The 27,465-nt window shown below is 45.3% G+C and overlaps 1 protein-coding gene and 1 long non-coding RNA gene across 5 annotated transcripts; both read right to left on the bottom strand.

Annotated features, from left to right (window-relative positions):
* Nucleotides 1-14,683: 14,683 nt before the first annotated feature.
* LOC128628157 (uncharacterized) lies at nucleotides 14,684-20,122 on the bottom strand. The gene is made up of 3 exons (XR_008392484.1): nucleotides 20,037-20,122; nucleotides 16,672-16,850; nucleotides 14,684-14,949 (listed from the first exon to the last, which is right to left on the bottom strand). It is a non-coding gene; the product is annotated as an uncharacterized LOC128628157 (long non-coding RNA).
* Nucleotides 20,123-21,985: 1,863 nt separating this feature from the next.
* On the bottom strand, nucleotides 21,986-27,441 carry ECM1 (extracellular matrix protein 1). 4 transcript variants are annotated; one of them, XM_037125679.2, is made up of 11 exons: nucleotides 27,238-27,441; nucleotides 26,018-26,068; nucleotides 25,836-25,937; nucleotides 25,621-25,698; nucleotides 25,431-25,541; nucleotides 25,088-25,135; nucleotides 24,485-24,780; nucleotides 23,855-24,229; nucleotides 23,127-23,347; nucleotides 22,873-22,960; nucleotides 21,986-22,465 (listed from the first exon to the last, which is right to left on the bottom strand). In XM_037125679.2, the coding sequence occupies exons 1-11, from the start codon at nucleotides 27,305-27,307 to the stop codon at nucleotides 22,250-22,252; spliced, it is 1,656 nt and encodes a 551-aa protein (XP_036981574.2). In that variant the 5' UTR covers nucleotides 27,308-27,441; the 3' UTR covers nucleotides 21,986-22,249. The 4 variants fall into 4 exon arrangements, with proteins under 4 accessions (XP_036981574.2, XP_036981579.2, XP_036981592.2 ...); XM_037125684.2 differs by having other exon boundaries at nucleotides 25,088-25,132; XM_037125697.2 differs by lacking the exon at nucleotides 23,855-24,229.
* Nucleotides 27,442-27,465: the final 24 nt, after the last annotated feature.

The following is a 27,465-nucleotide window of genomic DNA, read 5'->3' as shown; positions in this document are numbered from 1 at the left end:
CGAAGAGTCACCGGTTAGATTCCCAGTCAGGGCACATGCCTGGGTTGTTGCTGGCCAGGTCCCTAATTGGGAGCTTGCAGGAGGCAACCACACAGTTGATGTTTCTCTCCCTCTCTCTCCTTCCTTTCCCCTCTCTCTAAAAATAAATAAATATGTAAGTAAATAAATAAATAAATTTTTAGACAAAGGGGATGGGAGGGAGAAAGACGGGGAGAGAAACATCAATGTGTGGGGACCTGGCCCACAACCCAGGCATGTGCCCTGATTGCGAATCCAACAGGTGGCCCTTTGGTGTCAGCAGTCAATCCACTGAGCCACACCAGCTGGGGCTGATAAGGGACTTTTATCTGGATGATGTAAAGAACTCTTACAACTTAGTAACAAAAAGACAAATATTCTATTAAATAATAGACAAAGGATTTGAGTAGACATTTCTCCAAAGGAAGCATACAAACAGACAAGAAACACATGAAAAGATGCTCAATATCATTAGCCAGTATGAAAATGCAAATCAAAACCACAATGAAATACCACTTCATACCCACCAGGATGCTAAAATAAAAAAGACAGAAAATGACAGTGTTGATGAGGATGTGGAAAATTTGAAACACTCATATACTCCTGCTGGGAAAATAATGCAGTCACTTTGGAAAAACAATCTGGCTGTTTCTCAAAAAATTAAACATAAAATTTCCATGTAGCCCAACTATTCTCCTGGGCATACACAAGAGAAACGAAAACAATTGTCCATACAAAAATTTGTACATGGCCCTGGCTGGTGTAGCTCAGTGGATTGAGCATGGGCCTGTGAAGCAAAGGGTTGCTGGTTTGATTCCCAGTCGGGACATATGCCTGGGTTGCAGGCCAGGTCCCCAGTGGGGGACACATGAGAGGCAACCACACATTGATGTTTCTCTCCCATGCTTTCTCCTTCCCTTCCCCTCTCTCTAAAAATAAATAAAATCTTTAAAAATTTTGTACATGAACATTCATATCAGAATTATCAATAATAGTAAAAAATGGAAACAACTCAATATCCATCAGAGGATGAATGGATAAGTAAAATGTGTGATATCCATACAATGGAATATCATTCAGCCATCAAAAAGGAACAAAGTACATACGATTACATGGGTGAACCTTGAACATACTATACTAGGTTAAAAAACGGCTCATCTGTTGAATGAGTCCCTTCACATGGAATTTAGAGAACAGGCAAATACCTACAGGGACAGAAAGTAGATTAGGAGTTCCCTAGGGCTTGGTGGGAGGGTACATGGGGAATGAGGGTGACTGCTAAAAGCTATAGGGTGTCTTTTTGGGGTGATAAACGTGTTTTAAAATCAATTGTGGCAATGGTTACACGACTTTAGTGATTATGCTAAAAACCTTTGAAATGTATACTTTTAATGGGTGGTTACATGGTAAGTGAATTATATCTCAGTGAAGCTGTTACCAAAGCAAACAAATTAACAAACAAGCAAAACACAGAACATAGAACAGGTGGGACAAACTGAAACTCATACATTTAAATCCCAAAATATCATTAATTATATTAAATATAAATAGACCAATGCACCAGTTAAAAGACACTGGTTGTCTGCCTAGATTTTTAAAAATTTAATTAGATTTATTAGGGGAACATGTATAAGTTTCAGGTGTATGGCTCTATCATACAACATCTGTATATTGTATTGCGTGCTTACCACCCAGAGTTTGGTTTCCTTCAATCACTATACATGAATTTTTAAAATCCAACTATTTTAAATCCTACTATATGCTCTTTACTAGAATGCTTCATAACTACAAAAGGTTCAATTCACCAGGATGATATAATAATTCTAAATATTTTGTGCCTAAGAACATAATGACAATGCATTTAATTAAAAATTAAATAAATATCCAACTATAGTAGAGATTTCCATATACTCTCTCACTAGACAAAAAGATATAGGAGATTTGCACAACACTATTAACTAACTTTACCAAACAGATACATAGAACATTATACCTGAAAACTTGTAAAATACACATCCCTCTCAAACACACATAGTATTTACCAAAATGGCCCATATGCTAAATCATCAAGCTGGTTTCAACAAATGCAAAGATGGTTAATGATTATAGTGCCTTGGAAAACCTCTAGAAGGAGAGGAGAAGGTTCTGCGGACCATTGCAGGATTTTTCTGGTGTGTGGAAGTTTTTGTTATGTTTTTGAAATCAGTACTTTAAAAAGTTTTTAAATATGTTTATTGATTTCTGAGTTTATTCCTTAGCCATAAAATGCAATAATTCTAGAAATAAAAAAACAGTAGGAGTATAGCACAGGAAATAAGTCATAGGAAACAGTAGGAGTATAGCATAGGAAAGAAGTCAACAATATTTGATAACTGTGATGCCAGTTGGGCACTAGAAACATCAGGGAAAACACTCTGTAAAGTATATGACTATCTAACCACTATGCTGTATACCTGGAACTGGTCAGAAATAATATTGACTGTAAACAGTAATTTAAAATTTAAAAGAATAAATAAAATAAACCCCCAAACGATAGTGAAAAAACCTCATAGGTTTGGAAATAGAACAGCATATTTCTAAATAGTCCATGGATCAAAGAAGAAATTATAATAACATTTAAAAGTCTGAACTTAATAACTTAAAAATACTACATATTAAAAATTGTGGGATACACCTGGCTGGTGTAGCTCAGTGGATTGAGCACAGGCCTGTGAACCAAAGGATTGAGGTTCGATTCCCAGTCAGGGCACATGCCTGGGTTGCAGGCCAGTACCCAGCAGGGGATGCACAAGAGGCAACCACACATTGATATTTCTCTCCCTCTCTCCTTCCCTTCCCCTCTAAAGATAAATAAATAAAATCTTTAAAATATTGTGGGATATAAGCCATTCTTTTGAGGGAAATGTATGGCCTTAGGTTATGTTAGAAAAGAAGAGCCCTGGCTCTTGTGGGTCAGTGGATTGAGTGCCAGCCTGTGAACCAAAGGGCTGCCAGTTCGATTCCCAGCCAGGGCACGTGCCTGGGTTGCAGGCCAGGTCCCAGTCGGGGGCACGTGAGAGGCAACCACAAATTGATGTTTCTCTCACTTCCTTTCTCCCTCTCTTCCCCTCTCTCTAAAAATAAATAAGTAAAATCTTTTTAAAAATTAAAGAAGAGCTGAAAATTAATAAACTAAATATGTACCTAAAGGTAGAAAAAGAATATCAAATTAAACTTGATGAAATTAGAAAAGAGGAAATAATAAAGCTGATGGAAAACATACACACAATAGAATAAAAAGAACAGCAGTTGGTATTTTGAAAAGACTAATAAAAAGTGATAAGCCTTTGGTGAGATGAAAAAAGGAAACAAAGAGAAAAAGAAGATGCAAATATTATATCAGGAATGAAAAACAGGCATTACTTCCCTTCTGCTGGAGAGAGCCACACCGGAAACAGGGAGGGCCCAGTGTGGGAGCCCTAGTTACACGGGGTTTATCAGTGGTCCTGGTACCAGGCAGAACTTAAAAAGGAACCAAGAGGATATTATGACTTGATTGTAAAGCATTTGAAAAGTCTAATGACATGGATAAATTCCTGAGGGAAAAAAAGACCATTTATGAAATTTTGCCAAAGCAGAAATAGAAGTTCTAAATATGCCAATAACTTATTAGAATTTAAATACTAGGTAAACATTTTGCCCCAATGCATGTTCCAGGCTCACAAGACTTCATTAGCAAATTCTAGCAAACTGAAGAAAAGTGGTCAATTTTATACAAACCTCTTTAGAGAATAAAAGTAATTACACTTGCCAAATCATTTTTCAGGCTAGTATTATATATTGTAAATATTTTTAAATTTTCTATATACTATGATGTTTTGACATTAAGAAAAACACCTTTCTGCCCAGGGAGAGATCATTCCCAGGGAGAGCAAAGGACCCAGCCTGGGGCGCCATCCAGAGCCACACCTCCTCTGTCTGGCCCTTGCATCCTAAAAGGCAACACTCCTCTGCCTTAATCATCTCAGGGCTGGGGTCAGGCAACTAGGGACTGCCCCTGTGGCCCAAAGAGAGCCAAACTCATTGAAACTATCCAGTCCGGAACCATTCACTCTGCCCTGCCTTGCTTTTCCCACAGGAACCCCAATAAAGGCTGTGGCCTAACCTCACCGGTCCCCCTATCTTCTGACCACCCCACGGCCTTTCCGATTTGGCCCTGTGTGACTCCGTGTTGTGGCTTTCTGTCTCTAGGACCCGAGTATAATAAACTTTTTTGTTTCCCTGAGCCTCTCCTCTTGTGACCTGTCCTGACTTACCATCTCATAACAACCACAAAACAAAGTATGAGGAAGAAGAGTTACAGGTAAATCTCATTCGTGAACAATGACACAAAAATTCTAAATAAATATTAGGAAGTCGAATCCAGCACTATATAAAAAGGAATGACACATCCTGTCCAAGCTGTGTTTATTATTATTTCAGTAATGCAAGCCAAGTTTAACTTTTTTAAAAAATCAACTAATGAATTTACTACATTAACAAACTAAATAAGAAAGAAATCATACACCATCTCAATAACTGCAGGAAAACTATTTAATAAGATTCAACATACATTCATGATATAAACTCTTAGCAAACCAGGAATAAAAGAGGACTTGCTTCATACAGTGAAGGATTCCTACAAAGCCTCAGGAGCAAACATTCCGACTGCTGGTGAAACATCGAAAGCTTTTCCCTTGAGATTAGTGATGTGATTTGATTAACTGTTGTGTAGCAAATTACCTCACCCCTTTTGTTCATCAAAACAATAAACATCTTGGAGATTCTGTGTGTCAAGAGTTTGGAAGTGGCTTAACTGAATGGCTCTGGCTCCGTCTCCTGTGAGGAGTCCAGACATCAGCTGGGACTGCAGTCATCTGAGGGCTTGACTGGGGCCAGATGGCCCTGCAAAGTCACTGGCAGGGCTGTTGGCAGGAGGCCTCCCTCAGTCCTTTACTTGTTACTGGCTGGAGTCCTCAGTTTCTAACCATGTGGACCTCTGCTCACAAAGTGGGAGCTGGCTTCCCCAGAACTAGTTTCTAAGAGAGAGAGGCAGATGCCACTGCCTTTTGTGACTTAGCTTTAGGAATGACATAGTATCATTTCTGCCATGCTCAGCTGGTCACACAAACAATATGAGAGGGGACTGACTATACAAGACTGTGCACACCAGCAGGCAGGAACCTGGAGGCGCCTCGGGGGCTGGCTACCACAATCAGGAACAAGATGAGGTCAGGGTGCCCTCTCTCCCCACCTTCCGTCAACATTACTTGGAGGTTATCCAGTGTAGTGAAAAAAGAAACAGAAATAAAAGGCAAAAGGATTAGAACGAAGAAACAGAGCTGTTGATATTCATAATGGGTGTCATTGTGTGCAGAGAATATCTCGAAGACTCCACAGCTAAGAGGCATCTTCTTTCCCTCCTAAGCCACCGACCAGGGGCCTGAGCCTTCGCTCTCCTACTGCAGTTTTTCAAAACCAGTTCCACTGACAGAGAGTTCAAGGTCCTGGGCAGCAGGCAAGGCTGTGCTGTAACAGTTGAAACTAAGCAAAAAAAGTACAGGAAAGATAGGCAACTTCTGGCCAAGATAGAGGCATAGGTAGACACACTGTGCCTCCTCACACAATCAAAATAAGGACAACAATTAGAAACAAAAAACAACCAGTACTAACAGAAAGTTGAACTGTATGGAAGTCCGACAACCAAGGAGTTAAAGTAGACATATTCGTCCAGAGGGTAGGAGGGGTGGAGTTGGGTGGCCTGGCAGAGAGGGGTTGCACCAAAAGTGGTGGCTGGCAGACCCCTGGCACAGATATGCAGGCGGCAGTGGGTGGGCCCAGCAGGGCGGCAGATTGTGGAGGGGCTCGACCCACAAGGCAGCTGGTGGACCCGGTGGTCCCACATTCATGTGCAGATAAATTAGGCAAAACTGGGGAGCGAGACACACCTCGCAACCCAGGGTCCCAGCATCAGGAAATAAAGCCTCAAAACACCGATTGAAAAACCTGTGGGGGAAGGACTTCCACCAAGATGGAGGTGTAGGTGGAAACATTGTGCCTTCTCACACAACCAAGTTTAAAGACAACGAAATTTTAGTAACAGAAAACGCAGCCAAAACACAGAAAAATTGAACTTTTTGAAAGTCTGATAACAACAAATTCTTCAGCTAGACTGGTAAGAGGGACGGAGCCAGCAAGTGGCCAAGTGGGGTTGCACAGGAAAAATGGGTCAGACCCACCCAGGCGCTCGGATGGGAGGTGGTTGGCTGATCCCAGGCGTGGAGTTGCAACGGGTGGACCCAGTGAGCGAAGGGCAGACCCAGTGAGGGTGCAAGGCGGGGCAGGCTGACCACAGCCACACATCCGCACGCAGATAAACCAGTGAAGGAGTGAGCAGTGAGACAGACTGCGCAGGCCCCAGCCACAGGAAGCGGCAGAGGGGACCATTATTATCCCTCTCTGACCCGACCCCCAGATACAGCGTCACAACCCAGCAACCAGGGCGGCCCCACCCTGGTGAACACCTAAGGCTCCGCTCCTCATACTTAACGGGTGCGAACAGACCAAAAATGGCTCAAGAAGAACTCAAAGTCCCAGAGCCCATAACTCTAAGCAACGAAAAAATAGCAAAACTTTCAGATGCACAGTTCAAAACACTGGTGATCAGGATGCTCACAGAACTGGTTGATTTTAGTCACAAATTAGAGGAACAAATGAAGGCTAAACTAATTGAAATGAAGGGAATGCACAGGAAAGCAATAGTGATGAAAAGGAAACTGGGACTCAAATCAAGGGAATGGACCAGAAGGAAGAAAAAAATGACCAAACAGAAATATGAAGAAACAAAAATTCAGAAAAATGAGGAGAGGCTTAAGAACCTCCAGGACATCTTTAAATGCTCCAACATCTGAATTATAGGGGTACCAGAAGGGGAAGAGGAACAGCCACAGTGGAAAACTTATTTGAACAAATAATAAAGGAGAATTTCCCCAATCTGGCAAAGGCAGTAGACTTCCAGAAAATCCAGGAAGCTCAGAGAGTCCCAAAGAAGGTGGACTCAAGGAGGAACACACCAAGGCACATCATAATTATATTAGCTAAGATTAAAATGAAGGAGAGAATACTAGAAGCAGCAAGAGATAAGGAGACAGTCACCTACAAAGGAGTTTCCATCAGACTGTCAGCTGATTTCTCAAAAGAGACCTTACAGGCAAGAAGGGGCTGGAAAGAGGTATTCCAAGTCATGAAATCCAAAGACCTACAACCAAGATTGCTCTATCCAGCAAAGCTTTCATTTAGAATGGAAGGACAGATAAAGTGCTTCTCAGATAAGATCAAATTCAAGGAGTTCATCATCACTAAGCCCTTATTATATGAAATGTTAAAGGGATTTAACTAAGAAAAAGAAAATAAAAAATATGAACAGTGAAAGGACAGCCAACTCACAGGTATTAACAACCACACCTAAAACAAAAGCAAACTAAGAGGACAGCTAGATTAGGAGCAGAAACATAGAAATGAAGATCTCATGGAGGGTTAGCAACAGGGGAATGGGAGGAGGAGAAGGGGGGAGAAGGTACAGAAAATAAGTAGCACAGACGGTAGGTAGAAAATAGATAGGGGGGAAGGCAAGAATAGTATGGGAAATATAGAATCTAAAGAACTTGAGACACGTGTTCATAAACTAAAGAGGGGCAATGGTGGAGGTGGGGAGTGCAGGGTGGAGGGGAATGAAAGGGGGAATAGAACAACTGTAATGGCATAATCAATAAAATTTTTAAATAAAGAAAAGAAAAACCTGTGGGGGTTGAGGAGCCAGGAGAGACTCCAAGCCTCACAGGAGAGTTTGTTGGCGAGATCCACAGGGTCCTAGAACATACACAAGCCCACCCACACAGGAATCAGCACCAGAAGGGTCCAGTTTGCTTGTGGAAGTGGGGGAAGGGACTGAAATCCTTCAGAGAATGGAACAAGCACCATTGTTCCCTCTCAGATCCCTCCCCCACAAATAGCAACACAACACATACAGCGTCACAACACAGGATGTGGGTCGCGCCACCCTGGTGAACACCTAAGGCTCTGCCCCTCACTATGTAACAGGCACATCAAGACAAAAAAAAAAAATCTCAAAGGAAAGAACAGATCAAAGCTCCAGAAAAAATACAACTAAGCGATGAAGAGATATCCAACCTATCACATGCACAGTTCAAAACACTGGTCATCAGGATACTCACAGACTTGGTTGAATTTGGTCCCAAATTAGATGAAAAAGGCTACACTAAGTGAAATGAAGGAAAATGTACAGGGAAACAATAGTGATGAGAAGGAAACTGGGACTCAAATCAATGGAGTAGACCAGAAGGAAGAAAGAAATGACCAAACAGAAAAGAATGAAGAAACAAGAATTCAAAAAAATGAGGAGAGGCTTAGGAACCTCCAGGACAACTTTAAATGTTCCAACATCCAAATTATAGGGGTACCAGAAGGGGAAGAGGAACAGCAACAAGTGGAAAACTTATTTGAACAAATAATAAAGGAGAACTTCCTCAATCTGGCCAAGGAAATAGACTTCCAGGAAGTCCAGGAAGCTCAGAGAGTCCCAGAGAAGGTGGACTCAAGGAGGAACACTCCAAGGCAGATCATAATTGCATTAGCCAAGATTAAAGATAAAGAGAGAATCCTAGAAGCAGCAATAGCTAAGGGGGCAGTTACTACAAAGGAGTTCCCATCAGACTGTCAGCAGATTTCTCAAAAGAGACCTTGCAGGCAAGAAGGAGCTGGAAGGAAGTATTCCAAGTCATGAAAGGCAAGGACCTACATCCAAGATTGTTCTATGCAGCAAAGCTTTCATTTAGAATAAAATGGCAGATAAAGAGCTTCTCAGATAATGTCAAGTTCAATGAGTTCATCATCACCAAGCCCTTCCTATATGAAATGTTAAAGCGACTTATCTAAGAAAAAGAAGATAAAAAACATGTATAGTAAAATGACAGCAAACTCACAATCATTAACAACTACACCTACAACAAAAACAAACTAGGCAAACAACTAGAACAAGAACAGAACCACAAAATGGAGATCACCTGGAGGGTTAGCAACAGGGGAGTGGGAGGAGGAGAGAGCAGGGAAAGGGTACAGAGAATAAGTAGCATTGTCAGTAGGTAGAAAATAGACAGAGGGAGGGTGAGAACAGTATGGAAAATGTAGAAGCTAAAGAACTTCTAAGTATGACACATGGACATGAACTAAAAAGGGGAGGAATGTGAGTGGGAGGGGGTGTGCAGGGTGGAGGGGAGTGAAGGGGCAAAAATGGGACAACTGTAATAGCATAATCAATAAAATTTAAAAAAAGAGGAAAGATAAATCTTTAGATTACAAAAAAAGTCTAAACAAGGTAAAAATAAAACAAAAGGAAGAGAGCGGGTTAAATTTAGAAAACAGACAGACTGGAATGTGAAGACTATCTTGAAGAGAAGGGAAGAGGGGGAGAGGAGGAAGAGGACTGGACAGAGCCACACCGGAAACAGGCCGAGCCCAGAGTGGGGAGCCCGAGTTACACCGGGTTTATTAGTGCTCCTGGTACCTCCCTTAGAAGCAGTCTATGGACTGCTTCATAAATGTGTAGCTCTAGAAACAAAATCTTAAGTTTTTTAGCAGCTAAAAACCTAAAAACAAACTTTCAAGAAAGTGGAAATTCTACCTCACTTTGTTCTGTTTTACAAATTTAGATAAATTTCCATTTTTATGAGGCTGCTGCTTTTTCAGAACAACTGTAAATTGAATCAAGGGAGACTTTATTGTCTTGCATGCAAACTTAACATTCCACAGGCAGGGAATGGGGTGGTTTTTATAACAGATAAGCAAATTCTGGTGAAAAACACAGCATAAACCAATGGCGATTTAGAATCATAAGCATGCGTTTAACATGTCTTAGACATTTTAAATGGCCTCTCTCCTATATCCATGTTTTTAAAATAACTTTACTGAATCATATTCTGCATATCATACAATTTAAGTGTACAATTCAGTATTTTCTGTAAACTTACCAAGTTGTATAACCATCTTCATAAGTCAGTTTTAAAGTATTTTCCTCATTCTAATAAGATCTATCACACACATTAAGTCTTACTCCTATTCCCCCTCTCCCACCCCAGGCATCCACTAACCTACTCTCTGTCTCTATGATTTGCCTTTTCTGGATATTTCATATACACAGAATCATACAATACGAGGTCTCTTGGGTGTGGCTTCTTTCATGGGGCGTAATGTTTTCGATGTTCATCCATGCTGTAGGATATATTTACTTGTGTTTTGTTCCTTTTAATTGTATTCCATCGTATGGACATACCACCTTTCTTCTATCCATTCTCCAGTTGATAGACTTCAGGATGTTTCCAATTTCATTTCTATCTTGGTTATTATAGTGTTGCTAAAAACATTTGTGTGCAAATTCTTATGTGGTATATGTTTTCATTTACCTTGGGTAGGTACCAAAGAGTGAAATTGCTAGGTTATGGTAAATGTATGTTTAATCTTTTGAGAAACTGCCAGTTTTCCAAAGGGACTGTACCATTTTTTCATTCCTACCAGAAGTATCTGAGCCTACCCGTTCTTCCACAACCTTGCCAACATTTGTTGTCTGTATTTTTTTAAATTATAGCCATTTTAAGTTTCTTTTTCAAGATTTTTTTTTACTTGTTTTTAGAGAGAGGGAAAAGGAAGGAGAAAGAGAGGGAGAGACACTGATGCACCCTGACCAGGGAAAGACCAGGGACCAAACCCGCACGCCAGGCATGTGCCCTGACTGGGAACCAAACCAGTGACCCTTTGCCTTGTGGGACAATGACCAACCAACTGAGCCGTACCAGTCAGGACTTAATTATAGCCATTTTAATGGTATCTTGTTGTGGTTCTGATTTCCATGTCCCTAACTACTAATGATATTAAGCATCTTTTCACTTGCTGATGAACTGTTTTTATATCTTTTTAGGTGAAATATCTATTCTTATTTTGCCCATTTTTGATTGGGGTGTTTTTTTTCTCATTATTGAGGTATACAAGTTCTGGATGTTCTCTTCTGGATGTATTCACGGGTGGTCAGTAGAATTGTCTATCAAACACAACTTTACTCTGGTCTTGGATCTCGCTCGCAGAATGATAAGCTATCCTTGGCATCTTTGGGACTGGTAGTCTAGTTTTTCCCATACTTTTGATAATGGGCTCTAAAGACCTAAATTTAAAAATATATACTTTATTGATTTATTTTTAGAGACGGGGGCAAGGAGGGAGAGAAGGAAACATGGATGTATGGCTGCCTCTCGCACGCCCCCTACTGAGGACCTGGCACACAACCCAGGTGTGTGCCCTGACTGGGAATTGAACTGGTGACCCTTTGATTCACAGTCCAGTACTCAAGCCACTGAGCCACACCAGCCAGGGCAATGGCCTAAATTTTTATCAAGTATATGGTGTGTATAATATTCAAATTTTAAAAATTGATTAACAGTGTATTAGTTTTCTATGGCTGCTGTAACAAATTACCATAAATTTAGTATCTTAAAACAACAGATATTTCTTTTCTGATAGTCATGGAGGAAGCCGAAATTCCAAAAATCTGAGTCCAGAGTCTTGTTTTACAGAACTCAAATCCACGTTTGAGGAGCGGGGCTGGCTCCTTCGGGAGGCTCCAGGGAAGAATATTTTGCTTGTTTTTTCTAGCACCTGTTTAGTTGCCCCCATCAGTCATTCCTATCTAGGCTTCCACAGTTGAACGCCTTCTCCCCTTTTGTTGTCCCATGTCAATCAGTGTTCTTATCAGGACTTTTATGACCACATTTACAATCTGCCCAGATAATCCAGGATAACTGCCCCATCTCACTGTCCATACTCTCAGTCACACCTGTGAAGTCCCTTTTGCCACAAAAGGTAACATTCACAGGTTCCAGGTAAGTAGGAGCTGGGTATCTTTTGAGGAGGCCCTTGTCCAGCCCACCGCACTGTCCAATAGAGACGTAATACAATGTGAGCCCCAAATACAAGCCACATATGTAATTTAAAGCTTTTTAGTAGCCACATTTTCAAAACAGTAAAATGAGACAGGTGAAATTAATTTTAATAATACATTTCATTTAGCTCAATATAAACTATCACATCAACATGTACTCAACACAGGACTTCCACCAAGATGGAGGCATAGGTGGATGTGCCGTGCCTTCTCACACAACCAAGTTTAGAGACAACTAAATATTAGCAACAGAAAACAGCCAAAACACGGAAAATTGAACTTTTCGGAAGTCTGTTAACAACAAATTCTTCAGCCTGACCGGTAAGGGGCGAAACCAGCAGCTGGTGAAGCGGGGTTGCACAGGAAAACTCGGTCAGATGGACTCAGGTGCACGGAATCCAGACGTGCGGAATCCAGGTGCAGGGTTGGACCTAGTGAGCGACCGAGCGAGCGACCAGGCGAGCAACCGCGGAGGAGACAACCGCGGGGGAGCGGGGCTGCGTGTTGACTGTGGTTGCGCATTTGTGCGCGGGCGGACAGGCGAGGGAGTGGGCGGTTGGACCAGGACCCAGCGGGTCCCCGCGGCAAGTGGCAGGCAGGGAGGGCGCTGCCATTTCCCTGCTCTGACCCCACCTCCACATACAGCGTCATAACCCAGCGACTCTGAGTGGCCCGGCCCAGGTGAACCACCTAAGCCTCTGCTCCTCACCCAGCTGTGAGAAACAGCAGAGGGGGTCACCATTTCCCCGCTCTGACCACACCCCCACATATAGCGTCACAACCCAGCGACCTGGGAGTCCAAGGCGCCGCTTCTCACACTTAAAGGGCACGAACAGACCAAAAATGGCACAGGAAGATCTCAAAGCCCCAGAGCCCATAGATTTAAGCGATGAAGAAATAGCAAAACTCTCAGACGCACAGTTTAAAACACTGGTCATCAGGATCCTCACAGAACTGGTTGATTATAGCCACAAATTAGACAAATATATGAAGGCGAAACTAATTGAAATGAATGGACTTGCACAGGACACCAATAGCGATGAAAAGGAAACTGGGACTCAAATTAATGGAGTGGACCAGAAGAAAGCAAATAATGGCCAAACAGAAAAGAGTCAAGAAGCAAGAATTCAAAGAAATGAGGAGAGTCTTAGGAACCTCCAGGACATCTTTAAACGCTCCAACATCCAAATTATAGGGGTACCAGAAGGGGGAAAGGCACAGCCACCAGTGGAAAACTTATTTGAACAAATAATAAAGGAGAACTTCCTCAATCTGGCAAAACAAATAGAATTCCAGGAAGTCCAGGGAGCTCAGAAAGTCCCAAAGAAGTTGGACCCAAGAAGGAACACACCAAGGCACATCATAATTACATTAGCCAAAATTAAAATGTAGGAGAGAATCCTAGAAGCAGCAAGAGCTAAGGGGACAGTCACCTACAAAGGAGCCCCCATCAGACTGTCAGCTGATTTCTCAAAAGAGACCTTACAGGCAAGAAGGGGCTGGAAAGAGGTATTCCAAGTCATGAAATCCAAAGACCTACAACCAAGATTGCTCTATCCAGCAAAGCTTTCATTTAGAATGGAAGGACAGATAAAGTGCTTCTCAGATAAGATCAAATTCAAGGAGTTCATCATCACTAAGCCCTTATTATATGAAATGTTAAAGGGACTTATCTAAGAAAAAGAAGTTAAAGAAACATGAACAGTGAAAGGACAACAAACTCACAGTTATTAACAACCACACCTAAAACAAAAGCAAACTAAAAGGACAGCTAGATCAGGAGTGGTAACATAGAAATGAAGATCTCAAGGAGGGTTAGCAACAGGGGTGTGGGAGGAGGAGAAGGAGGGAGAAGGTACAGAAAATAAGTAGCATAGACAGTAGATAGAAAATAGATGGGGGGGCAAGAATAGCATGGGAAATATAGAATCTAAAGGACTTGAGATACATGGTCATAAACTAAAGGGGGGGTAATGGTGGGGATGGGGGGTAGAGTGGAGGGGAATGAAAGGGGGAATAGGCCCTGGCTGGTGTAGCTCAATGGATTGAGCACGGGCCTGCGAACCAGACAATTGAGGTTCGATTCCCAGTCAGGGCACATGCCTGGGTTGCAGACCATTTCCCTGCAGGCCAATTCCCAGCAGGGGACGCATGAAAGGCAACCATACATTGATGTTTCTCTCCCTCTCTCCTTCCCTTCCCCTCTAAAGATAAATAAATAAAATCTTTAAAAAAAAAAAAAAGAAAAGAAAGGGGGAATAGAACAACTGTAACAGCATAATCAATAAAAAATTTTTAAAAACCCATGTAATCAACACAAAATTACTAATAAGGTAGCTTGCTTTTTTTTTCATCCAAGTCTTCAAAATCTGGCATTTTTTACACTAGCCATTCAGACAGGCCGCATTTCAAGTGCTGGATACTTACACGTGACTGGTGACAACGCGGCCAACTACTAAACCGGGAAGTCACTGGAATAACTACTCAGGAAAGGATGGCAACGACATGGGTTTTCTATTTTTAATACCTACATAAAAAAGTTGTACAAACTGTTCCTAACGTTTGTGTCTGATCATTACATGCTCCTGAAAAAGAATAAAATGGGAGGAGTTGCTCTATAGACATCAAATTCTGTTATAAAGCTGTAGTACTGTGGGGGGGATGAACAAATAATATAACAGGGGACCCAGAAACAAAAACATGCAAACACGGACACTTTATTTATGCCAAATGCCCCCCTGCAGAGTAGTGAAGAAAGACAGTCCTTTCAACAAACTGCTGCTGCAGAGCTGAAACATGAGCCCTGCCTCCCAGCATGAGTACAAATCAGCTCCAGGTGCAAACTAGTCGTAATGAGATCGGGCAAACAAACACTTTTCAGAAGATGAAATGAAGAGGACCTTTGTGACCTGGGTGTAGATTTTTTAAAACAGAAAAAGCAAGAAACACAATGACTACATTAAATTTAAGAACATCTTTTCCTAAAGACACTATTAAGGGAGTGAACACAGAGTGGGTAAGATATTTTCAACATATTACGTGCCAAAGAATTCCCTTTATCCAGAATAAAGAACTACAAGTTAATAAGGAAAAGTCTAATATAAAAATATGCAAGAGACTTGAGCAGGTATCTCTCGGAGGATGTCCAAATGGCCAGTGAACATATAAAATGGTGCTGAATCTCATCTATCGTCACAGAAATGCAAATTAAACCCACACTGAGATACCAACACAAATTCACCAGAATGCCTGAGCAGACAGACATACAACGTGAAGAGTTGGTGAGGACTGGAACAAGGGAACTCATACCCTCAGAAGTAGAACCACTTCGTGCTTCAACCTGTACAACCACTTGGGCACCTTCTACCTGAAGAGATTCTATGACCAGCAATTCCATTTCTAGCTGTATAGTCAACAAAAATGCATGTAATATGTACCGTTTTTATATTACCATATTTGAAACAGCAGAAAAGTGGGAAAAAACACTATCCATCAACAGTAGAACGGATAGATTTTGGTATATTTCTGAAATGGAATTCTATAGGAAAATGAATGAACTAAGGGTATATGGACTAATATGAACGCATGCTTTAAAAGCCAGATACGTAAAAAATGCATTGTCTGATTCCATTCGTATAACATTCAAAACTGGGCAAAATTAAGTGCTAGTTATTCATAAGAGCCCAAAGATGGAAACATCCTAAGTGTCCCTTAGCAGATAAGCAGATACAGAAATTGGTCTACCCACACAACGGAATATTATTCGGCCATAAAAAGGAAGAAGTTCTGACACATGCTACAACGTGGATGGACCTTGAAAACATTGTGCTAAGTGAAGTAAGCAAGACCCAGAAGCACCTACAAATATTGAAGATGCTTACACAAGGTTTCTAGAATAGACAAATTCATACAGGATCAGAAGTTACCAGGGGCTGGTAGAAGGTGGGAATGGAGATTTTTACTTCATGATTATAGAATTTTGGTTTTGGGTGATGAAAACATTTGGGAATACATAGTTACAGTGGCTGCACAACATTTGGAATGTAATGAATGCCACTAAATTGTATACTTAAAAATGGTTAAAATGGCAAATTTTATGTTACATATTTTTTACTACAATCTTAAAAAATTAATAATGTAACATACCCCAAACCACTGAATTGTACACTTCAAATTGGTGAATGTGGATTATCTCAATAAAGCTTCTTCTGAGAAAACCTAAATGACTGCTCTTAGGATTCATTTTTAGGTGGTAAAACTATAAAGAAAACACGAATAAGTGATCACCATAAGTATCAGGAGAGCAGGATACTGGTTACTTTACAGGGGTGGGAGGAGTCTGTGTCCAGAAAGCGGCATTATGGGAGCTCTGGGTGTGGCAATGTCCTTTCCTTGACCTGGGGTGTTGTTGAGGGAGTTCCATTTTATAATAACCCACTGAACTATACAATGATGTTTAGCACACTTTAAAAATGTGTGCTATTTTCCACAATGCTTTATTTTTAATTTAAAATTCAGCAAGAACAAAGTGTTGGGGGTGTTGAAGGAGGGTGGCTTGTTGGGTAGACAAAAAGCCCCTGCCACAGGGAACAGAGCTTATTCAGTTGGGCAGAAGCGAAAGAGAATTCTACCTGGAGGCAGCAGCAGATCACAGTCACAGACGTTCAGGAGAATGTGGTGAATCTGAGGAACTGAAAGGTGACCAGCTCTATTTTGCCGGGTTCAGAGAACAAGTGGAACGAAGTCTGAGGACTGGGCAGAGGCAGCTGGTGGACAACTGGGCAGCCACGTCAGTGTTCTAGACGTCGTCCTGAGGAACAGTGCAACATCAGTGAGGGATTTTAAAGCAGTGAAGTGACCTGATTGGATCAGTTAGCTCATTCGGCCTGGAACATCGGGAACAGATTGGACACGGTCAGGAGTAGGAGCCAGGAGGCCACTTAAGAAGCCATTTCAATAATTCTGAGCATTGGTGGAAACTTGGACTAGGGTGGAGGAGTGGAGAGTTGGAGAATACAGTGTCCTTGTGCCCTGTTCAACTATATGCAGCATTATCTCTTTCGTATGTAGTTAGAAGTACTTTGTTATATTGTGTACCATGATATACTGAACCTTATCATGTACAGTACATGCTTATATACCCATACTTACTCACACATACGTTTTGTGTACAGAGTGATGCACACAAAATCAGGTTTACTGTATTCTGTGAATAACTTAAGGGATCTCCAAAGATTCTGTTGACTATGTAACTTCTGCCTTACACACTGATTTTTGAACCTAACCTTGGTGTAAGGAGCAACACCATTGTTGATGGACTTGAGATATTTAGGAGATTTGATGGGTGACTGGAATAGGAGGGAGCAGGATTAATTAAAGAATAATATTCTTGCCCTGGCTGGTATTGCTCAGTGGATTGAGTGCAGGCTGCAAACCCAAAGGTTGCCAGTTTGATTCCCAATCAGGGCACATGGCTAGGTTGCAGGCCAGGTCCCCTGTGGGGGCCCCGTGAGAGGCAACCACACACTGATGTTTCTCTCCTTCTCTTCCCCTCTCTCTAAAAATAAAAACAGAATAATATTCTCAAGTCTCTTGCCTAAACAACTGATTAGATAGTGGTTCTATTTATTGAGATGGGGCCCACCAGGGGAGGAACAGTTGGATAGAGATGATGAGCTCCTTTTTCTTAATATTTTATGAAAAATTTCAAAAATGAAGAAAAGTTGAGAGATTGTACAGCAAACATTCTATAACCACCACCTAGGTTCTACAACTCACGTATTGCTCTATGTTCCTTTTCATGTCATCCCAGGTACCCCGAGGAGTTCGTTTCTGAGCAAGCTAAATTTATGGTAGGGAAGAGACTTCCCAAGGTCTTAATGGGCCGCTGGTCTCCAGTGCAGAAGTACGTTCACAGAGTAGATGATACTTGCTGCCTGCCCTTCTATGTCTCCCATTCAAATAAATTCCCTACACTTTGGCTTTGACATTTTCCCCCTGAAGGCACTTTCACTAAGGATGTCAACTACTGAGGACTCCGAAACTGAACTTATTATCCCCTTCCTGCATATCCTGCCCTGCAGTTACCCAGAGCTCCAACGTGGGGGTCATCCTGGACATCTGCAGCAAACTGGGTGAATCAATCCCATTTCCTAACTATCTTTAAAAGATGTTTTCCCCATCCCATTCTCTTCCCCTGTATCATGAACAGAGTTCTGGATCTCAGAGTTCCTCAGTTCTATTGATATTGAAAAATTACAGTTTCAATCTCCGATCTGGTCCCTGTCTCTAGCCTCTCTCCAGCTCATCTACTGCTATCCACCTGTCTGTCCATTTATCTTAAAAAAAAAAAAAAAGGTGAGTCCTGGCTGGTGTAGCTCAGTGGATTGAGTACGAGCCTGTGAACCAGAGGATTGCAGTTCGATTCCCAGTCAGGGCACATGCCTGGGTTGCAGGCCAGTTCCCAGCAGGGGATGCATGAAAGGCAACCATACATCGATGTTTTCCTCTCTCCTTCCCTTCCCCTCTAAAGATAAATAAATAAATAAATCTTAAAAAAAAAAAGGTGAATGAATGGCTATATACAATCACAGATGAATTACAAAAACATAATGAGCAAAAGAAGCCAAACACAAAAGAGCACATACTTTGCCCTGGCTGGTGTGGCTCAGTGGACTGAGTGCTGGCCTACCTACCAACCAAAGGGCCGTTCATCACATTCATCATGAGTTCAATTCCCACTCAGGTCACATACCCAAAGGCAAGGTCCCCAGTTGGGGGTGCATAAGCAACCACACATTGATATTTCTCTCTCTCTTTCTTCCTCCCTTTCCCTCTGTCTAAAAAATAAACAAAGTCTTTAAAAAAGAGAGATCTAAAAAAAATCTTTTCACATCAATTTTTTAATAGATTTATTTATTTTTAGAGAGAGGGAAAGGGAGGGAGAAAGAGGAGAGAAACATCGATCAGTTGCCTCTCACATGCCCCCAACCGGGGCCCGGCCCCATAACCCAGGCCCTGGCCCACAACCCAGGCATGTGCCCTGACTGGGAATCAAACCAGTGACCTTTGGCTCACAGGCTGGCACCCAATCCATCGAGCCACACCAGCCAGGGCTCACATCAATTTTCTTAAAAATTTTTTTCATTTACTGATTTTATAGAGAGAAGAAGGGAGAGGAACATCGATCTGTTGCTCCACTTATTTATGAAGCACTGGTTGATGCGTATTTGTGCCCCAACCTGGGATGGAACTCACAACACTGGTGTATGGAGTGGTGCTCTAACCAGGTTACCCAGCCAGAGAATTTGTTCACGTAACTTTTCTTTCGCAATCCTTCACAGGAGCTTCTTCCCAGGTCGGTATGACTTCTATCTAGTCTCTCAAGGTCTTCCAGAAAGCATGACTAAATCTAAATTTCTAACCTTCTATCTAGCCACTTCCTCACTCCATTTTTACTATTTAGTGGCTCTTCAGATACCACACTTTGTGCTTTATGGCCTTTCCCAGGATCTCCCTGAAAGCCAGGCTCGGATATTCAGGTCTCCACAGAGCCAATGATCCCTGAGAATTTTACCCAGAATACTTACCATTTTGCCTAATACAAAACGAACACTGTTTTACTGTAGCTAAGCTTTGCATACACCTAGGGCTTTGTAAACCTCCCCTTTCCTTCCAGCAAAATCGAACTCAAGCTTGAATTCCTCCAAGAGGCTTTTCAGGCCCCTCCAAGTAGTTTGGTGCTCTGACTCCGTTTTCCACCGCCACTGAACCTTATAAACTATATTTTAATAATTTATACAATTTGCAGTAGATGTAAACACTTTCAACTTTTGTTGGAAACTAACAGCAATCCCATCCCCGCTTCCAGGGTCTATCCAAAGCCACCTCCTTCATTTAATAGTTCGCTGACCCCTAGTGAAAATGACTTCTTTTAACTCAGCTGATGATGCGTATACTTATTTAGCACTGATATTCTTTCATTACAGCTGCTTACTATTGCTTTCCCGTTCCCTTCCTCTCCTCACGGGTAAACTGTAAACTCCGACAGGTTGGGACAGTGGTCCTAATCGTCTCGGACTCCCCATCCAGCACTTGGAATTGTGCTTTGCAAATGCAGACTAAAGAAAGCATCGATTGCTGAGCGTGCCGCGGGTCCCCTCACCCGCCCGGGATCTGCAGCTCCCGAAGAGCTCGGAACGACCTCGAGGAAGGACAAGCTAATGGGTGAGTGGGTAGGAGAAAGACCTGTTCCGCCTCACCCCCTCCAGTTTCTGGGTCCTAAGGCCCGTCGAAAGTACGCCGGACTTCCGCTCAGGCCCCGTGACGCCCTTCGAGAGCGTAACGAGCGCCGGTTGCCCGGGTCTCCGGAGCGTTGGGTTGCCGGTGAAGGGGCGGGGCAACTGCTGTTCTCGCTCTCTCATTGGCTCCTGTGCTGACGGACTAGCGAAACAGCCACTAAGACGTTGCTTGGTTAGTACCAGCCTTCCCGGCAAAATATCAGTAAATAAAAGGCTGTCGGGGTTGGAAGAGGGGAGTCGCTGTGTCGGCTTGAGAGCTGCTGGGCCCCCGCTTGTCTCTGACGTGCAGGATGGCGGGGCCCTTGGCTCACTCACTTCCGCCATAACCCGGGCCAGGCAAGTCCCGTTTCTCGGACTGTTGTCCTAGCAGCGGAGTCTCTACGGACTCGTCTTAATTCCGAGTCTTAATTTTCGGCTCCGGTTTCCAGGGGTGAGCCTTAAAGGGCTGGAGTCCCTCCAACCTGTGGTCCAGCTTAGGTCTGACGGTTACAGCCTCCTCCCCTTGGCCTTCCCCATACACTCTCCGAATTGGCCTCCCATGTACCTGCCTGGCCAGCTGCCGACTAGACTTTGTAAAAGACATATCTGAACACATCCTCTGCCTGAAACCGCTGGTGCCCCTCGCGGGCAGAGGCGCCAAGATCCACTTTACTACCTGTGGCTGAGCCATTCCTGATGAGCTGCTTTATCTTTGCAGCCACATCTCAGAGGATCACCGCTGCAGTTGAGGCCCTTTCAGCCTTTGTGCTTCTGCAGGAGCTGTTGCCGCTGCCTGGGTGGTACCTGTCCCTTGCATCTTCTACTTCTCTCCTGGGGAAGCTCCGACCTCAACGTGAGGCCTTCTCCAGCGCACCCCTACTGCCCCCAGCCCTAACTCCCACTTCTGGGCACTCAGCATACAAGCGCTTCTGCAGAATCTCTGTGCCACACCACTTATGACACCTGCTCGGTGCCTGAAATGTGCGTGGCCTGACTAGCAGCCCACAGAAATAATGAGGACTAGGCGCGGAGGTCTTTTTGGACACCGATAGTGGACTAGTGGGCACTGATAGTTCAAATAGGTGGATATTGAAATAACCAAGACATGGACTCCAAGGATCAAAAGTTAAGGTTAAAAAGTGTCGACCCTAGTTGATGTGGCTCAGTGGATTGAGCACCGGCCTGCGAACCAAAGGGTTGCTGGTTCAATTCCCAGGGCATGTACCTGGGTTGTGGGCAAGGTTTTCCGGCGCCAGGCATCCCAGGGGTAACCGCACTTTGATGTTTCTCTCCCTCTCTTTCTCCCTCCCTTCTCTGTCTAAAAGTAAAATAAATAAAATCTAAAATAAAATAAAAGAAAAAGAAGATTAAAAAGTGTCAATCATGGGCCTGACTGGTGATGTTCAGTGGATTCCTGGTCAGGGCACATGCCTGGCATGACAGCCAGGTTTTCCTCACACATCACTGTTTCACCCCCTCTTTCTCCCTCCCTTTCTTTCTAAAAATAAACAAAATCTTTTTAAAAAAGTGGTGTCAGGTAGAGCTGTGGCATTTCAGGGGCTCACCAAGGACCGGAACCATGTTTTTTTCGCTTCTGAATCCTGGTAGCCAGCTAACAAGGTGACATTTCTTTTAAATATGTGAATAAATTCAAGATGACAAATAGTGAATTGAAGTCGTTTATTTATGGTTCCATCACAGCCTGTGGAATGACTGCTCAGTCAGTAAGGGCAGGGCAGTGGGCCTCAGGGTCCAGTCACTGAAGAAAATCCCAGCAGGCTGCCTTAGGAGGGTGTGTTTGTATGTGAGACATTACAGACAATGAGCGTGCCAAATCCCAGAGGTGTTTACTGTGTATTTGAGGAGGGTGGGGTGGGGTTCCCCCAGTCCGATCCTCCAGAGCTCTGGGGTGACTCACTCTTCCTTGGGCTCAAGGGCCGGGACTGATATTTGTTCCCTGAGTTGGGTTCTGCTTCCCCTGGTTCTTGTCATCTTCAGCGTCTCCAGCCACTAGAGCCACGTTCTTCAGATAATTAACGTTGAAGCAGTTGATCTGTTCATCCCCAGGATTCAGTTTACAGCAGAAGGCAAGGTCTCGCCAGATGTTTCTTTGTTCACCACACAGGTTACTGATATAGACTGATTTCTGATGAATGAGAAGAAAACAGCAGAGATGGTGAGGGAGTGGGTTGTAAGAGGTCAGGCATGGATGCTTGGGTGTGCAAAGTCCCCCTTCCCTCAGCTTCTGCTCTCCTCCTGATCCCTTCCTGGGGTCCAAAGACAAAGCAAGGCCGCCTTGTACTGCTAGATTTCCTGTGATGGACAGATGTGCACATCTGGAAATGCTTGGAGCTTAACAGGAACTTGGCAGTGGGGAGCAGGTCAAGTCAGGAATGAGGACTTCTGGACCCAAGAAAAAAGACCTCCACGCCTAGTTCTCATTTCTGTGGGCTGCGTTGATGTCCTAAAAGTATGGGCAGCCTCCAGGTCCAGGCACCCCCCCCCCCCCCCCCGCATTCCCTCGGAAACTATGATGGCCTGCACCACACTCACCTCCTCCTCAGCACAACAGGCTTGCTCTGGAAGTGGCAGGTCACAGCAACGGGCAGTCATGTTCCGGATTAGCCCAGGAATCTGTTTACTGTGGTGGGAAAGGGGCAGGGGTCAGGCTCTTTAGCAACCCCCAGGCAATAAAAACAGTGCTTGGAGACCATGATTTTGTTCTTGCCAAGACAGCCCAGGAGGGTGCCCCAAAGGGAAGTTTGGGGGAAGGGGAGAGAGTTGGGGAAGAATTATGCAAGACTTACTGCTTAGTGAGAACCCTTTGGTTTCCACAAAGATGGTCCATGAGATTGGGGGTGACTCGGCTGAGGTCAATGGTCAAGAGATCCCGGTCATAGTTGGGGTAGGGAGCCTCTTTGGCAAAGCAGTTGTCGCGGACAGGGCTGGGAAGGTGGTGGCAGCACGAGTGGGGGTGGGTCTTTATAGCGTGTTCCTGCTCACAGTATCCATCAAGGCTCTCCTCCCACTGTGGGCCAGAAAGAGGGAAGTCAAAAGGCTGAATATTGGCCCCTGTCCTCCTCACCTTCCACTTCCCTTGTTGCCCCACACTGTAAGGTAAGGGACTCCCAACCCCAAGTGCCAAAGGGAAGGACAAAGAACCAGAGGGCGAGGAAGCGGCTCTGGATGTGTGGGTTTGGGAAGATGGAGGGTAGAAGCACAGGTGGGGTCTGGCCACAGGAGATGAGCTGGGAGGGCAGACGGAGAAGGTCGGGTGAGGCCAGAGCTGGACGCATGGATGGCAGACAGGCGCGCGAGTGGGATCTTGGGTGGACGAGGCCAGGAGTGCAGGGTGAAGGCTCAAGATGAACAGACTCAGATGACCAACACAATGGACGATGGACATTCACAAGCAGGCGGACGGGTACATGTGTTCATAGTGGGAAGGTACATGGAGGAATGGACCAGCAGGATCGGAGGTCGGAGATGGGCAGGCAGGCAGACAGGCTCTTGGGGGAGCTGAAACCCCACTTACAGCCTTCCTCGCACAGGTGTGGTTGTTTCCCTGCCGGCAGCAGCGCTGGAACACCCCCTCTAGCCGGGTCAGAGCCTGCAGCTGCCTCTGGAGGGGGTCAGTAGGTGGGAGGTTGCGTGGCACAGAGCGGAAGCGTCTTAGGTGGCAGATGATCTTGATATTGTCCAGCGTTGGTACCCCAGGGGGGAAAGGCAGCTCGAGGCCCGAAAAAATAACAGGCTGGACGCTGGGGCAGTCCTGGAGCTTGTAGTGCGGCTTGGGAGCTTCCTCCTGGAAGCAGGAGAATCGAGCCTCCCCCTGCTTTTTGCAGCACCAGTGGGCTCGGGTCTTGACCGAGAACTCGGCCTCACAGAACCGGGTCATTGCGTCCTCCCACTAGAGCAAGAGGGGTGGATCAGCCTAGCAGCGCACTGTCCACATTCCTGTCTTCCTCCCAGGCTCCAGAAAAGGACCCTGGGCACGTAGATAGGAAAGAAGCAGAGACTGTCTCTGCTCCCCTGGCAGTCCAAAATAGCACCAATGACAGGGCCTAAGGTTCCCACATACCCAGGCCGAGGCCTCTAGTCCTTAAAACACACACATACTGTGTGGGTTTAAGGGACATCCCAGGACCAAGAGCCCAACCCTTACCACAAGTTTTGCACAGTCCATGCGTTCTATGTAGCTGTGACAGCGGCAGCAGCGGGAGTATCCAGTCTCCAGCATATTGAGGGTCTCACCCTGGCGACTAAGGTGAGAGTGGCCAGACTGGGGCAGGTTCCACGGCCCATACACCACATGCTGACGGGTGGGAAGGCAGATCTGGTCCAGGTTGTCGGAAGAAGGCCGCCCAGGGGGGAAACCATCCAGCCGGTGGCCCCAGCTCCCTTGGGATTGGCCCTGTTGGCAGTGTGAGGCTGGACTCACAGGCACATGCTCTGGCTTCTCTAGAGTGGGGAGAACAGAGTGGGCAGGCGGATCGTGTGGAGGGATAGAGAAAGGCCGGATGACCTGGAGGGTTGAAAGAACTTGGGGTGGAGGAGGAGGGATTGGAAGGGTATGGGGAAAGAGGAAGAAATGAACCGCGACTCACTTTCAGATTGAGGGGCTGAGAGAAAATGAGAACTGGGGCACGAAAGGTGTCAACCCGATAGTCCCCCTAAGTCAGACCTGCGCCCCGTGCTGCTTCCTGAGGCCCAGGCTCCTGCACCCAGCCGTGGGCGCTCCCGAGCTTTGAAGCAGGGGGTCACTCACCCTCTTTCTGGTTGATCGTTTCCTCCTGTTGTGGCCCATGTGAGTCTACTGGCGTGGAAGAAGATGCAAAAGCAAGAGTCATGTCAGGATGGTTCTCTCTAAAAGAGGGGGTCCTGGCCAGCTCCCACGCATAGAGAGGAACTCAACGAAGAAGTGAAAATAAATGCTACTTTTATGCCATTTAATCTCATAACTTTATAAAGTAGGTATTCTTTCCCCTGTCTTACAGATGACGAAACTAAGGCTTAGAGAGATAATTTACCCAAGTTTACACCGCTGGTAAGTGGCAGCGCCCCAAAGCCAGGGGCAGACGGGAGGGTGAAGAGAAGAGGGAGTCACTTACCTTCCTTCTGTTCAATAGGGAGCTGGGAGGACAGCGGCTTTTCTTGCCCAGGGACGGCTTTCTCAGAGAGAGAGGGATCCGCTGCATGGCCTTCTGAGAGGATGAGGGGTCCTGAGGGTGAGGAGCACGGATCAGACTGATGTTGGCAAGATCACAGTGGGCGGCAGGCCAGGGGCCGGCGAGCGCTCACCTGTTTCCAGAAGGAGTTGGGGAGAAAACAGCTCCTCCACTTGGACAAAGCCAGCTTCCAGAGAGGGAGGGGGCTGCACTATAGAAGGCCAGTGTGTGAACAGCCCACTTCTAGCCCAGTGAGGAGTGGGCACAGGGACTTCTTTCCCCTCCCACCTGAAGACAGGGGGAAGAAAGCCAGACTAGGACCCTGGAGGGGGGACAGGAGGGACTTACCTTCACTCTCTTCCTTAAAGTGAGGGCCATGCTCAGCGGTATCAGGGTGGTCCATGGGGTGGGCTTGTGTCAGGGGTGGGGAAGGGGGTGCTGCATAGCCAACTAGGGGCAAGAGGGAAGATGGTAAGAGCATACAGTTCCTGCTCCACCCCCAATCTCATGCCACTTCCCCAGACTCTTACCTTCTTGAAGGTTTTCTGGCCCCAGCTCCCTCTGGCCTGAAGTCTTGAAACCTGGAGAGTGAGAAAGGGTAAGTCAGCATGGTTTGGAGAGGCCCCTTCCTGGCCTTGAATACAAAGTGGGGAGGCACTAGAGGTCAAGAGTGCAGGGAAGACAAGCAAGACACCAGAAGCCCCTTGGTATGGCTCCTGCCCCATGGCCTCTAGTCCACCCACCTCCCCAAACACGCCTAGCCGTGAATCTCTGGGTTCTGACCTCTACCGGGCTCAAAGCCTTGGGCTTCCCAAGTCTGAGTCTAAAGGGAATGGGATACACGGGGCTGGGGAGGAAGGACCTGACTTCCTCTGTTGTCCCCTTAGGACGTCTGGGCTCTGCTCCCCACAGCCTCTCTGCTGTGGCGTTTCCCTAGTGTTCGGAGGAGAAGGTCTGAACCTTGAACTGACTGGAGTCTCACCTGTCCACTTCTTCCACCTCCCTTCCCAGTCCAAGCCCTTTAAACATCTCTGGGCCTTCTGATAAGAAACTGCCCAGAAATTCAAGTGCCTCTTTTCCCTTTAACTAGTCCTAGATACTCCTTGGTTTGGATCTCAATTTAGAACCTGGAAGCTGCGGTGATTCAGGATTGGAGCAAATAACCCCGCAGCCCCAGGCAAAGAAATTGATTGTCACAGAGACTAGGACCTTGGCCTTACAGAGATCCAGGCTAGAGGTAGGATGCTCCTGTTTCCCTCAGTAGCGTTTTGTTCAGCATCCGAGCAGAGAGTGTGCACTGGGTAGAAGGTGGCTATGTCTAGTCCCCTAACCAGGCAGGGAGACTGTCAAGACGGTCAGCAAAGGGCTGTGAGCAGGCTGGAGGCCCCTTCCTCCCCTGGCCCCTGCCTAACAGGTCCCACACTCTCCTCCCTCAGGCAGGGCCCTTCTCTGAGTCCACCTCTCCACCCTCGCCCCAGGAGTCATCCTTTGACTCTAATTTTGTGTTTCTTGGCAGCAACCACTAGGAATAATCTCTAGCAGCAACAGTCTCCTGCAATCTCGCTCTGTGCTTCTGAGCCCCCTCCCTGTCAAAGGCTTCAGTGCCCAGGCCCACCTGGAGCCTGCTCACAGGCAGGACCAAATGAGAGTCAACCTGCTGGTGATGAGCCATCTAGGATGGCCGGACTCAGGCCCCAGGCCCACGCTGGCCGGGACCCCTCCCCAAGGGCTGACTCCAACCCCAACTCACCTCCCTCGGAGGCTAGAAAAACACCAGCCAAACAGGCCAAGACCAAGGCTGCTCTGGACATGGTCCCCATCCTGGGGCAGACTGGTCAGTGGCCACCCGGGAGGTGAGTCCTCTCAGGCAGATCTGGACAGGAGGGCTGGACTGCTGGGAGCCTGCTTCTCTGGTTGCTGCTACTGCTGTAGTGAACTTCAGGGCCAGCTCGGTCCTTTTATCTGGGACTAGCTCCCG

Source organism: Artibeus jamaicensis, unplaced genomic scaffold (assembly GCF_021234435.1).
Source record: "Artibeus jamaicensis isolate MK-2021 breed Jamaican fruit bat unplaced genomic scaffold, CSHL_Jam_final contig_1715, whole genome shotgun sequence".
In the NCBI taxonomy this organism is placed as follows: Eukaryota; Metazoa; Chordata; class Mammalia; order Chiroptera; family Phyllostomidae; genus Artibeus; species Artibeus jamaicensis.
The sequence above is the reverse complement of the archived record's forward strand: the minus strand, read 5'-3'. Positions and strand labels throughout refer to the sequence as shown.